The sequence below is a fragment of the Ciconia boyciana genome, chromosome 1, assembly GCF_034638445.1.
Source record: "Ciconia boyciana chromosome 1, ASM3463844v1, whole genome shotgun sequence".
Lineage (NCBI taxonomy): Eukaryota > Metazoa > Chordata > Aves > Ciconiiformes > Ciconiidae > Ciconia > Ciconia boyciana.
In genome coordinates this window covers 187,997,177-188,011,565 of record NC_132934.1, presented here as the reverse complement: position 1 = coordinate 188,011,565, position 14,389 = coordinate 187,997,177, and the positions used below count along the sequence as shown (strand labels likewise).

General features: G+C 38.1%; 1 protein-coding gene across 7 annotated transcripts in view; it reads left to right on the top strand.

Annotated features, from left to right (window-relative positions):
* Positions 1 to 14,389, top strand: part of ZC3H13 (zinc finger CCCH-type containing 13) — a 51,646-nt gene that overhangs the window by 31,379 nt on the left and 5,878 nt on the right. For 6 of the 7 annotated variants that reach the window (XM_072850190.1, XM_072850193.1, XM_072850187.1 and 3 more), the window contains 7 exons: positions 948 to 1,130; positions 4,279 to 4,822; positions 5,848 to 5,951; positions 6,350 to 7,369; positions 8,427 to 8,936; positions 12,198 to 12,353; positions 13,266 to 13,466. In XM_072850190.1, the coding sequence (XP_072706291.1) occupies positions 948 to 1,130; positions 4,279 to 4,822; positions 5,848 to 5,951; positions 6,350 to 7,369; positions 8,427 to 8,936; positions 12,198 to 12,353; positions 13,266 to 13,466 (2,718 nt within the window). The remainder of the gene's footprint in view (positions 1 to 947; positions 1,131 to 4,278; positions 4,823 to 5,847; positions 5,952 to 6,349; positions 7,370 to 8,426; positions 8,937 to 12,197; positions 12,354 to 13,265; positions 13,467 to 14,389) is intronic. The other variant, XM_072850188.1, reaches the window with a different exon arrangement.

Sequence of the window (14,389 nt, the reverse complement as noted above, 5' to 3'; positions counted from 1 at the left end):
AGTGTCCCTATCATTGGAGATTGAATGTTGATATTCATACTGTGTTGTTTGATAATTGATATGGAAGTGCTGCCAAATAGTTCATGCTTTTAAAGCTATGTTCAATTCTATTGTCGTTAAATTAGAACAGTGGCTTAAATTTATGGCACTTCTGTGTTCTCAGTTCATTAAATTGGCATAACATTAGTATTCTGCCATCCTATTTTAAAACAAACCCTAACCCTTACACCGCTTTAATGTTTCTGCAACTCTAGGTTTTCCCATGGGCTACAAACACAAGAAAGAGGCTGATGTGTAGTGGAAGATTCGTAGGGGGCAGTGTGTCTCAAAGTACTGGGTGGCAGTTTTTTTGTTCTCTTTCAAAAGCAACTGCATGTCTTAGCTACCTGAAAACTTTCACCTCCCCACCTTGCCCTTCTTGATTTACCAAAAAACCTGGGATTTTAAGCTTTGGCAGTATTTTTGAAAGCCTGATGCCCTTTGTAGAACAGCTTCACTTATCACCTTTTAATCATCTAATAAATATATTTTGGCTTTCTTGGGCTTATTGTGATGTTTTTATTAGGAAAATGCCATACAATTTTTACAGGAAAAATGATCTCTACTTTCTCTGCTTATTCCTGCTGCACTGTCTATAAGTTTACATCCTACTCAGAACAAATGTGAACTGGCTTTTGGACTGTTATATTCCTAGTCAGGCGACCTCATGCTGTGACCAGGGGATGGTGATATAGAAAGTCTTGAGTTTGCAGTTTGAAAATAACAACTTTACCATTAAAATGTGCAATTTGAGAATTGTTGGTTAAGTAGAGTTTGCTGCTACAATTTCTATTTCTGTGAACAGTTAATTCAAGTTTATTAAAAGTTACTACTTTAGTTGGTATAAAATATCAGTGGATTTCCTTACATGTGGACACTCATCTTTTATGTTGATACATCTCTATTAGGAAGCCGGGGGACTAGAGGATCCCAGGTTGATGGTCACAGCAGTAGTGGAAACTACCATGACAGCTGGGAATCAAGGAGCAGCTACCCTGATCGGGATCGCTATGACAGTCGAGAACAGGCAAGGGATTCCTCCTTTGAAAGAAGACATGGTGAGCGGGACAGGCGTGACAACAGAGAAAGAGGTATTTTAACGTATATTTTTTACACATACATATGTAGTCAAACGTGTATGTATGTATATTTCTCTCTCCCTCCTTTTTTTCCCCTTGTTCTGCCCCCATAACACTAATTCATAACTAACTCATTTGACACGGCACACTGATGCTAGTCCTATCCTTGATGTAAATTAACTTCTGTAGTAAGATCTCTCATTCGCAGTGTATGCATGAATGCTATACCCTTTCTCCCTTCCTATGGCTAGATTTTGGCACCTTCTGTTTTTATTCATCCAAGTAGTCTTTCAACAAACTAAACTTCTTAAAGAGATTTCATTGTACAACTTCATTGTACAATTTTTTTCCTCCTCTTTGCCGCCGCCTCCTCCACTTCATGTACATACACATGTAAGCTTAGAGTCATGACTGCATTTCATTACTGGTTCTGTTTGTCCGTGTAGAAACATAGTACTTTTGCACTCTAAATTACTTGAGTGTGTTTTTGGGAAGGCCTGACTACTAGACTGACTGACTTACTGACTACTTAATACTAAAGCAAGTGACAGTTTAAATTTATGATTAATTAAAAAATTTACTGCCTCGGGAATTTAATATTGATTAATGCTTTGTTGTGGTCAATAATAATTGGCTAGTAAGTGTTGGTACAGATACCAGTGATCATAGAAAGAGTATGCAAGACTGTTCTTTTAGACATAGTATGCAAGATGTCACACTTCTGCACCTGAAAGAGCAGTGTGTTGTCTTTAAGGAACTTAGTACCAACTTGCACTCTGGAAAATATTTGTATTACTCACCAATTAAGAGAACAGGAGGAATCAGGCAAATGAAAATAGCATGGAAATGAAATGAGGAGCTGTGAAGAATAAATACAAAATTACAGTGTTTTGGGGTTTTTTCCTATCTTGAGTTTTGATTTAGAAGTGACAGATATGTTCTAGCTGTTGTTTAATTTCAGTTTTTCAAAGAGATGTTTTGTATGTTACTTTGTGAGGTGCTTTTTGGTCCGTTGAAATAAATGTATCTATTATTGCTTGTTCTTGTGACAGGTTCTGCTTTAGATTCTGTCTCATCTTCAAGGCAGGATTTCAACAAACCTAATCTCCAGCCTTCCTTTTTCTTGTCAGCTGAAAAATCCTGCAGTCTGCGTGTGTCCTGGGGGTTGGCTTTTGCAGACTAGCTTTCATCTCTTCTACTTCCTCACCACCAATAAATCCTAGATACATTATAATGTAATTTGTGCTTTTCATATCATACAGAGTTCTTAATAAATTAAGAAAAACATTTAAAAAAAAACCACAGGAAAAAAAACCCTTAGAAGTAAAAACATGTCATCAGAACAAAATAAATTTCTAGAAGGGAAGTTGCTTTGAATGGGTTGTGTTTCCCTTTGGGGGGAAAAATGTAAAGAGCTTGAATGGAGATAAGATTTGTTGTTTACTTCAATAAAAATTTATATCGCTTTTTGTAATAGTAAATCCTCCTCAGAATTACAGTTCAAGACATAGTTTCCATAATTAGACCACAGTTTTAACATTTGTTGTTCAGAGAAAAATGGAGATGGATTTTGGCTAGTACTTAGTTCTGATACGTAAGGAATCTTTTTAGCATGATTTTAAAATGAAAGCTTGCAAATTTGGGCTGTCTTTGTTCAACTAACGCAAATATGTAGGTGTTCCAAACAACCATGGGAATAGCACTTCAAATAATGAAATCACATAAGAAGTGCTGACTGTCCATGTTTAATTGTCTAATACACTTCCAGTGTCTTGATTCATGTATGAGTTTCGTGTAGATGTTTTGTCACTGAAACTGACATAACAAACAGGAGTTACAGAACTTCTGTAAAAAATCTAATAACTTAGTATGCACGATAAATCGTATTATAATGTTATAGGTACTGTTAAAAGAATGTAAAACCTGTTCATGGAACCAATTGCATGGACTGATTTGCCTTTTAAAAAAAAGAAGTGTTACATCCATGGCAGAAATGTCTCTCAAGTTTGCTTTTAATTTTACCTGGTTACAGGAGAGCATTAAGTCACTGTAAATTCACTCAGAGATGAAAATTGATTAAACTGATGGAAATGCATGTTTTATTGATTTTGTCCTGTTCAAACTCTGCCTGCTCACCCCTGGTGGACATTGTCTCAATTTACAGCGAAGTGCACTCTCAGCCTCAGAGTAATGGACTGAAAAATACCAACCGCTGTTCGTGCTATTTTTTTCTCTTTTGTTTAGTGCTTTTAATACATATTGTGGAAAAATAGTTTTATTGATTTGTTGTGATTCAAATGCTACTAACATCAGCATAGAAATTGTTATAAAGTGGTCAAAATTTATAAAAATATTTTTAAAAATATCCAAAATATAACAAAATGCAGCTAAGTCTGTGGAGAATAAATACCATTAGATAAATTAGTTTCACTGTCCTTCTGGATCAGTCATTTTCTATATAAACTTAGTTTTCTCCAAGACTCTAATCCACTGTCTGAACATTGGAAAAGTCAGCTTCTAAAACTGTAAGGCTCTGCAGCCAGCAGTTCTGCTTCCTGTACTGCATCCTTGCCTCTCCCTTTCTCATGGATTTGGTTGTGTATTTCTGTGCAGGGATCTCTTCTTGTGTGACGAGACAGGCTAGTATTTCTTATTTTGCAGTACTTTTTACTGTGTATTATAAATAGTGTGAGTTCTTGTAAAGCCCATGACTCTTAACAGTTTTAGGAAGTAAAATTTTTGTACAGAAGTCTTAACGTTTCATTTTCGTATGTACATCATTCAGAGCTTTTCAAGACCTTATACCAGATTTTGAATCATTGAGTAATGCAATAGTAATAGCTAGACTGTGAGACATATAATTATCTTTTGAAGCCATTCAGAAAAATCTGGTAGAAAATAAAATTTTTGTAGTAACTTTTGGCTAGAAGAAGGAAAGCCCACTCCCTAAATATTGAAAAAAATCTTTCAAAATTAGTACTGCTTTTTGTCTTTTTCCCTCCCCAAAGAGAATTTCCAAGTTTCTTCAGGGAGTTTCTTTTCGTTTAGTGCAAACCAATATCTAGATAGTCAGAACAAAAGCTCTTGGGTTTTTATCAGTGTAGTGGAAGCAGTGTATGTCCCTTTAGCACTTGGTAATCAAACCTGCCTCTCTTCACAGATCAGAGAGCAAGCTCACCGGTACGACATCAAGGACGAAGTGATGACCTCGAGCGGGATGAAAGAAGAGAAGAGCGAAGGGTAGATCGGTCTGATGATAGGAGAGATGAAAGGGCCCGGGAGAGAGAGAGAGAAAGGGAGAGGGACCGAGAGAGGGAAAGAGAGAGAGACCGGGAAAGAGAAAGGGAGAAGGAAAGAGAGTTGGAACGAGATCGTGCTCGGGAACGGGAGAGGGAGAGAGAGCGGGACAAAGACAGGGACCGCGAGCGTGACCGAGAAAGGGACCACGACAGGGAAAGGGAACGAGAGAGGGAGAGGGAGAAGGAGCGAGAGCGAGAGCGGGAGGAACGAGAAAGGGAGCGAGAGCGTGAAAGGGAGCGAGAGCGGGAGCGAGAAAGGGAGAGAGGTCGGGACAGGGATAAGGAAAGAGACCGCCAAAGAGACTGGGATGACAAAGAAAAAGGAAGGGAAGACCGCAGGGATAAGAGAGAAGATATCCGAGAAGAAAGAAGTTCAAGAGATGTCCATGAGGAAAGAAAATCCAAGTGAGTTGATCTGAATGTTACTTCAGTAAAAAAAAGGCAAAAAAGGCAGTCTTTAACTGTTGGTTTCAGTAAGTTGGTACACAGGGGAGTATCATAAGGAGGAAGTGGCACATGCTGGTGGCCCCAAAATCAGTACTATGCTAGTGAAGTTAATCTGATGCTTTGTTAGTGCAGAATCATGGAACTACTCAGGAACTAACAACTGAGTCAGATCATGTAATTTTTCCTTCTAAGTATACTGGTGTGGCCTTGTCTTTAATAATGCAGGCATTCTTGGAACCATAATAACAGACCGTGGTACCTTTTGAAGCCTAGCAAGTCAGATAGCAGCTAACTAGGTCAGGGTTCATGACTTTGTTCATTAAATTTCTGTGGAACATACATTACCCTTTGCACTACTAAATTTTCAATACCAGAAGGCTACCAGTGAAGGCGTGAACAACATACTGAGTAGGTGTGTGGTGCTTCCTTTAGGTGTGTAGCACTAGTTCTTTTTCTTTTTCATTTAGTACAATAAAATTCTCATTGTTCCGTCAATAATAAGCAAAACAATGTTGCCCTGAATGGCTGCTTTGCTTGGAAGTAATTAATAGCTTTTGTGTGAGAGAATTGTGGATTCCTATAAATCAGCTAGTATGGGCTCTTCCCCCATCCCACTGGGGGAGAAGTGAACAAGCATCTAGGTGGGGGCTTAGCTGCCAGCTGGGGTCAACCCACTGCAAGGATCATTGCCACAGGAAAAAATTGATCTTAATAGTCTTTCATAACTTTTTGCTGAAAAAATAGTTGTCTTAAGTGTTAGAGTTTCAGTTTAAGACATCTTACAGTATGATCAGAAAACTGATCATATTTGAAATTATGGAATAACAACTTAGAAAACTACAAAACTTCCTGGCATCCTTAGATGTGTTGTCTTCTCTACGAAATGCTTAGACTTCAGAGATTGTATTGATGATAAACTCAATTATTGAATGTTTTCGTTAAAGATTCCTGAAGAAATTTAACTGTACATGTTTGTTCTGCAGGAAGCGTCACAGAAATGAAAGCAGTCCAAGTCCTCGTCAGTCACCCAAACGTCGCCGTGAGCACTCTCCTGATAGTGATGCCTACAACAGTGGAGATGATAAAAGTAAGTAGGAGATGGCTATCTCTGCAGCAGGATCCAGCTTACCCTCTGCCTATGGAAAATAACTTGCAATCTTAAATAGAAAAAATATGGGGCAAGCTTTTATAAGTGTCCTCCCTTATTTTTATGAGCAACACCATTTTTCTTAATCTATATGTTTGTCTTTTTGTCTTCATTTTGTCACTATATGTCTGATAATGGCTTCCATATCTGTTGTTCAAGATACATGTTTACCAAAATGGAAATAGGCTGTTGCTGCTGCAGCAGTAGAAAAACTTAAGAAATGTAACTGAAATAATGGATTATTTGTTTTGATTGACACTTTGGCATGTACAAGATACCAAATGTTCACCTGTTCTCCTTCCTAAAAATACAAGTACATCCTTTTTCCTATTTTGTAGATGAAAAGCACAGACTTCTGAGCCAGGTTGTGCGGCCACAGGAATCACGGTCACTAAGCCCCTCTCATGTTACAGAAGAGCGGCAGAGTCGCTGGAAAGAAGAAGAGCGAAAATCAGACAGAAAGGAAAGTTCCCGGCGTTATGAAGAACCAGAGTTTAAAGAGAGGGTTTCTTCAGCAGATAAGCAAAGAGAGCAACCAGATGTTTCAGAAAGCTCCCGGTCCAGGGTTCAGGAAAATCTTGGACACCGTCCCTCTGAAGAGAGAGATGCTTCTGATAGAATGCATGATGACAGCAAGAAGAAGTCTAAAGTACAGAAAAAGGCCACAAAGAAGAAGAAAGATGATGACAGTGGGGTGGAAAGGTACGCTAATGAATCAACGACTGAGGAAAGCCAGGTCTTTTCACCCAAGAAAGGTCAAAAAAAGAAAAATGTAGAGAAAAAGCGGAAGAGGTCCAAGGGTGATTCTGAAGTTTCTGATGAAGAAATTGTTCCACATCATAAAAAGAAGAAAGGCCCAAGAACCCCTCCTGTAACAAAAGAAGAATTGGTTGAAGCACCACCTGAGAAAGCTGTGGCAGAAGTCCCCAAAAAAAGAGAAGATACAACATTTAGTGACTGGTCAGATGAAGATGTTCCTGAACGCAGTGACATTGTTGTTCCAGAAAGAAGTACTGAGGACTCCCATAGAAAAAGTCACAGGACGAGGGGTGAAAAGGTGGAAGCCCCTCATGTTACTATAGACGATGGACCACACCGTAAACCTGTGGATCAGAAGCGCAGCAGCAGCCTTGGTAGCAATCGGAGCCATGCCTCAAGCAGACTTAGATCCCCTTCCAATGAGTCAGCTCATCGCAGTGGAGATGACCAGACTGGACGGAAGAGGATTCTGCACAGTAGCTCTAGAGACAGGGATAGGGACAGGGACAGAGAGAAGAAAAGCTTAGAAATCACTGGGGAACGGAAGTCCAGAATTGATCAGTTGAAACGAGGGGAACCCAGTCGCAGCACATCTTCAGGTAATAAGATAGGTTTTAGTGAGACTGACCTGTCATTCTGTATAAAAGTGCGAAGGTACAAATCCCAGATCATTCTTGCATGGCTGTATACTCTTTTCATTCGTAGTTAGTGTGAAGGGAGAGGTAGGTACTCAGCCATTCACTGTAAAACTAGAGTGAATTAAGATTCCTGCAAGTGTTACCATATTTGAAAAGCTATCCTCAGTAGGCAGGATTACCACTTTGTTTACACCAAAACATTCAATCAGATTCAGTTCATGCTGCCTGGGGAATAAAGTAATTTGTAGGACAAAAAAAAGCTCATAGAAAGAGAAAATGCTTGTGCTAACAGAACATTGAGGTAGTTTTGTCATCTAAATAATGTTCTTAAATTCATTATTAACATACATTTTGATACGAAATCTATGCAAAATGAAAATGTCTCTTCTCTCTGGGAGAGAGATCCATTATCGTCTCAGGAGCTATTTTCACTGAGGTAAATCTGTCATGGTTCCTGTTAGGCATGCTTCTAATGCATATGGAAATCATCTTTGTTGCAAATCAAAATAATAATTGACTTGTTTTATTTGTGTAGTTCCTGTGGGAAAAAAAAAAAAGGGTAAAATGTTTTAAAATTTAAACAGCATCAGTAGGAAAATACCCTCCTCCTAAAGCACTTCGGCTCTCTGTTCTCCTCATGGTTACATGCCTGAAATTATTTTTCTGAATTTATCATTTGCTAGCCAAGGCATTCCTAGCTTTTAGAAGACATGTTTTGAAAATTTTGAATTTTGAGCTAATTCCTCCCCCCCCCCAGTTTCTGAGTTGAAATGATGTACTTTCAGTTTGGCTTCTGCCATAGTAGAAAGTAGCCATTACAAATCTTTTTTGGGAGTGGGAGAAATACCTTATGTGTTTAAGGTTAAATCTATAGGCAATCTGAAGGCATTATTAATTTGAAGATGATGCTCTTGAGAAGTACATTTTTGTACCTGAATCTTTAAAATGCTTTGGTCTAGTAAAATGTTATTACATTTACGTGCTGTAGTCATGCATATATTTAAAATATTTTATTCAGATCGTCAAGACTCAAGAAGCCACAGTTCAAGAAGAAGTTCTCCTGAATCAGATCGTCAGGTCCATTCCAGATCTGGGTCCTTTGATAGCAGGGAAAGGCTTCAGGAGCGAGATCGACATGAACATGATCGAGAACGAGAGAGAGACAGGAGAGAGGGAAGACAGAGAGACTGGGACCGAGATGTTGACAAAGACTGGCCGAGGAGCAGGGAACGAGAGAGACTCAGAGAACGAGAGAGGGAGAGGGAGAAAAGACGGGAGCTGGACAGAGAGAGAGACAGACAGCTACCCGATACTGTTGAAAGAGAGAGAGACAGAACTCTTGACATCTCTTCTCAAAAAGAATCAACAAAACACAGTGAAACGAAACTGGACAGAGATCACGAAAAGGAATTCGATGGTGTTTGTCGGGATTCAGTGGCTTCAGAGAAGGAAAGAACAGACAAAGATTTAGGACCTTTGCAAGGTTTTGAAGATGGAAATGAGGCTGAAAAGGTAGAGAGTTTAGAAGGTGAGATATTCTGGGAAAGAACCCGGACTGTCAAATATTTTATTCTTTCCCTTTTAGTATAGTGCTGAACTGAGCTATATTAGAATAATTTTCTACTGAAAGGTGTATTGGCTCCAACTTCTCTATTATGGAAGCAGACGCAGTAAGAGAGAATTCTGATGAGCATCTTCTTAGTGTTAATTGTGTTAATGTTAGTGTTCTTTGTTAATTTCTAAAGAAGTCTGGAGGCAAAGAAATGTAAATGGTCTGAGGAATAATTTCACCAAGGTGTAATGTTTCTGAATTGGTAGTTTGCTAAAGAATAGCCAACATCTGATTGCCTTGTTATATCATTATAAGATCTATTTCTTAGTTTGGAAGTGACAGGTAACAAGTGAAAAAAAATGAGTGTTGGCTTAGAACTGTTCTTTGGGGATTTTTTTCTGCAGAGCCCAATTATCATAGAAATGATTGTCTGATTAGTAGGTGAAACATGTATGGTTTGGCACAACAGTCTGAAAATGGCTTTCGTGAGGGAATCTTATTAAATGCGGCTTCAATTTGCTGGCCCTAATGGTACTGGGGAAAACATGCTTAGGATTAATAAATAAATAAAGTAAGGGACAAACACTGACAAACTCTTAAGAGTTTGTCACGTGGATTAGACAGCTTGAGCTTTGCATGGGATAGGGAGTTTGGGAAGTACTTATAACCTATATCAACAACGTAAAAGAAGCAATAGTCTAAATCCAGAGTAGCTGGTGTACGTTATGGTTATGTTCAGTAAGTTGGGTTTTTTTGGTGATTGCAGGAGTTTTCTTCTCTATGTTGAGAGGAAAAAAGGCATTGTAGGATTTGGAATTTTTGGATGTTTGGGATGGTAAGGCCTGAAGTCCATAGTCTTCAGAAGCAGAAAGAGAAATGAATTAAGCTTTTGTAGTTTTACACAAGATAACAGGACATTGTCTCATCATATTTGCATTCTTAATAAGAATTATCTGTAGTGTTCATTGTTAATTTGGGCAGTTAAATCAAATGTTGTCTGGAGAGGATGATGAGGAATATTTATTACTACTTATATCTCCTACCTCATTAGTTGCAAAGTGGTCATTAGAGTTGACTGATACAATTGAGAAAATTCCATTTAAGGAGATCATCTGTGGAGTGGAAGCACTTGTCAAAGACAGTATTTGCAGTGAGCATGGAAAAGTCTGCTCTGTCTTGCTGTAATGGACAGAATTCAGCAATTTTTAAGCTAGAGGAACGAATGGTGCAATAAATCTGAGAGTACAATGTGGTAACTTCAGAAAAGAGTTGGTGAAAGGCTATTCCTAGGTACATTACCTGTTTCCAAGAGGGCACCTGTAACTAAACAGGCTGCAGATGTTAAATGTGTTCTTAGTTCTATGCTTTCAGCAGACTTCTTGTAAGTGTTTTAATGTGTATTTCTTAGTGTATTTTTCAAAGGTTGTGTTCTAAATTCCCTGAAAATTATAATCTGTAGGAAGTTATGGTATATTTAGGATTTTTTTTTTTTTAGAAAAATAAATGTCTTTTACAAAATATTAGATGGCATTCCATTTTATTAAAGCGTGCTATATATAGCATGTTTATGATTTTCTAAGGTTTAGTGTACTTTATTGTCTTTCATTACTTTATTACTCCTGTTTACATTGCTGCTTTTAGCTGACTAGTGTGTCCTGTTTTTAATGCAGAATTAATATAAAAGTACATTTCTGCAAAAAAGCAGTAAAGGTAGCGATCGGATTATAATCTAGAAATTATCAAACTTCGATTTGAAATTCAAAGTTGAGAAAGTAATCTTTTTTAATCATGTATTGAGAACTATGGATTATTATTTTTAATTGCTTCATACAGTAATTTTTTAAATGGTTTATCTGTGCTGTCCAAGCACATAGTTATGGTGAGCTAGTGTATCTGGTAGATCAGTGTGGAGGCAGAAGATGGATCATACAGGCAGTGAATATTTAAAATTGTAAGACACAAAATGAAATCTAGTACAGATCGCCTTATTTTCCTTTTAAGAAGAAAAAACTTTTTAGAAAACTGAATACAATTTCCAAATCTGATGATGTTAAGGAGGTATCTGGTATTTACTTGGACAAATTACTGTAGTATATTGTCTAACAAAATGTGTGAGGAGATAATTACTAAATTATTGTAACAACATGAACCTTAATGTGTTTGCTCTAGGACTGGGCTTAAATAATGCCCAAGATGCTATATGCTTCCTCCAAAGCGCTGCCAGGTGGTCTGAGTAGTTAATTTACACTCTGCTAGCATGTCTTTTACTTGCTTCTTCAATGCTGATTTTTAGGTTAGTTGAAGTGTGATTTTTTTAATCCCCCCCCCCCCCGTAGCTTTTAGAAAGGCAAGCAAAAAAAAAAAGGGGGGTAATTTAAAACAGAGGCAGTTTCTCTTCTGGATAAGGGAGCTGGAAGATATTAGAATAGTCATCCACAGGGGAGGACCCCTGTAAATTCTGTCTAGTTTGTATGACACAACTCATTGCAAGTACTGTGGAGGAGAACCCGAAGAAAACCTGAGTTTAGAGCAATAGGGTTTCTGGATGCTTGAATCAGATCTTTCAGTCTTGGAGGTGAGAGAATACCTTCAGATGTTCCTTTCATGAACTGCAAAATGCAGTGTTTGAGTGTCTTGTGTTTACAGGTTTTAAGGAACATGTTTACACATACAGCACAGGTATTTGTATATGCATATAGTACATGGATGGATAGGAGTGTAACAACAACTGAAGAAGTTTGTCATGGCTTTCTAAAAGCTCTTCTTGTGACTTCCACAAAGAGTCTAAAACTCTGTGAATAATTGCTTCATTCAGAATATCTTGCACCTTCTTGTATTTTGGCATTTTGTTACTTCTTTCTCCTGTAAAGCCTTTGGACTGAATCCTGAGTTTGAATTCATGTGCAAAAGCATCTGAAAGACTTTGTGGCGCTAACTTAAATTTGTATTATTAACTACATAACAGATATCAGATAATCCACATATGTTTCTTCTGAATATGGTATTCTATGTGCAGTTTGACTAATACTGCACCAAAAAAAATGACTGAGATAAGTAAAATTCAAACTGCCGCATTGTGTATGGGAAAAATAACTTCTCTGTTTTCATGTTGAATATACTTGTCCTCAAAAACTAACAGTTTAGTTTGCTGAACCTCTTTGTTTTCAGGCTGCTTAAAGCATGTTTAGAAAACAAGAATGATTGCTTTAAAGCTACAGTATGTATCTGTCTCTGTAGGAGGAGAAGATGAAGCAAAGATTGATGATGTACAGTCACTGGGGTCTGGTGCTGGAGAATACGAGCCAATCAGTGATGATGAACTGGATGAAATTCTGGCAGGTGATGCTGAAAAGCGGGAGGATCAACAGGAGGATGAGAAGATGCCTGGTAAAAGTATAGCAAAACCCCTTTATGATTATTTGAATATAAGGATTAGATCAGTTTGTGTATAATGCTATTGTGAGGTTGGCAGTATTTCTGAATTAGGAATGCCGTTTGTATGCTCTTCTGCATTTCTTACTTGTTCTGTAATAGGTAAACCTGAGAAGTAGAGAGGTAAGTAAAGAGTAACAGGAGCTGTATTGCGAAGTAATATTTATCTTGTTTTATATAGCTAAGGGTAAGCTTTTTGTTTTTATAACCATGTTTTCATTTATCCCATTTGGTTTTGATCATTATTTGGAAATGATATTTTTATGAACAGATTTTATCCGTGCTTGAATGCTTCCCAGATGCGATGGGAAGCATGGAATCTTCTTACTTGTCATAAATTCAGTTGGGTCATCTGGGCTAAATGATCAGTGTTTGTATTTTCTATGATAAATGTACTAGACAAACACAGTTGTATGGTTATTCAATAAATAGTATATCTCTCCTTCAAAAAAAACCATCCAGCATCATGAGTGGAAATACTAGCTTTTTAAGCATTTAATTTGGATCTGTCGTAGCACATTTAGTTGTACTGTGACTTTTGTGAATGCGTAAGTGATGTGTCCAAATCTGCTGCCTAAGCAGGGTCCAAGCAGCCTTCCACAAAAGGGTTGCAATAAAAATGAAGCAGAATATTAGGGGTGGTTTTTTTAATCCAAGAAGCTTTATATTTGTATGCTCCTTTTTTCTACCAATCTAAGTGAGTTTTGACATTCTTACCTGAAGTGTCCAAGGATCTGGCTTTGAGAACTGCAGAACAATGTTCATCTAATATATATTGCTTTTAGGAGATGGGATGTACACAGTATGTGAAATTAATCAACTGTGGTAAGGGATGATGATGTGATAATTCATTCTCTGTCAATGTTTTTGCAGATCCTGTGGATGTTATAGATGTAGATTGGTCCAGTCTTATGCCAAAGCAGCCAAAAGAACCACGGGAGCCTGGGGCTGCGCTCTTAAAATTCACACCAGGTGCCGTTATGCTGAGAGTTGGCATTTCCAAGCGATTGGCAGGACCAGAACTCTTCACCAAAATTAAAGAGACTTGCCAGAGAGTGTTAGAAAAACCTAAAGGTAATTGTTTCTACAGGGATTAAACTGTCTTTCGTACTTAGTGAAAGTCCTTATGAAATGTGCATTAGTTCATTATTTTAGGTTTCAAGACCATAGAAAGTGTATAATCAGTATTGTGTGAAAAATACAGGAATGTAATACAGCTTCATGTCAATCCAAGTTAGTGTTTTAATTCCAGCAGTGGTGACGAGGACTTGAATAATAGCCTAAAGAAAATTTTTCATCCTAATGGAATATTCTTTTTGTGAGACCATTCATGCTTTCCTAGCCTAAAGCGTGTCAACAGTTTTTTGGAGAGCTAAATATCTTCTGCAGTGAGTTAGCAGTAATATTGCGAGAAAGAAATAAGATTTCTTATTTTCTCTGAAGGTCCTCTGCACATCCTCTTATTTTCCTTCTGAGGATCCTCTCCAGAATGCATAGATAGGAGTTTTTGGGTCAGAATGAAGGAGCTAAGTGAAGTTTGTATATTATGTCTCTGCTAGAAGTGGGAAATTAAGTAATCACAGGTCTGGCATTTGAATCACAGAATCGTATAGGTTGGAAAAGACCTTTAAGGTCATTGAGTCCAGCCGTAAACCTAACACTACCAAGACCACCACTACACCATGTCCCTAAGCACCTCATCCAAACGTCTTTTAAATACCTCCAGGGATGGCGACTCAACCACTTCCCTGGCAGCCTGTTCCAATGCTTGACAACCCTTTCAGGGAAGTAAAATTTCCTAATATCCAGTCTAAACCTCCCCTGGCGCAACTTGAGGCCATTTCCTCTCGTCCTATTGTTACCTGGGAGGAGAGACTGACCCCCACCTCTCTACAACCTCCTTTCAGGTAGTTGTAGAGAGCGATAAGGTCTCCCCTCAGCCTCCTTTTCTCCAGGCTAAACAACCCCAGTTCCCTCAGCCGCTCCTCATAAGACTT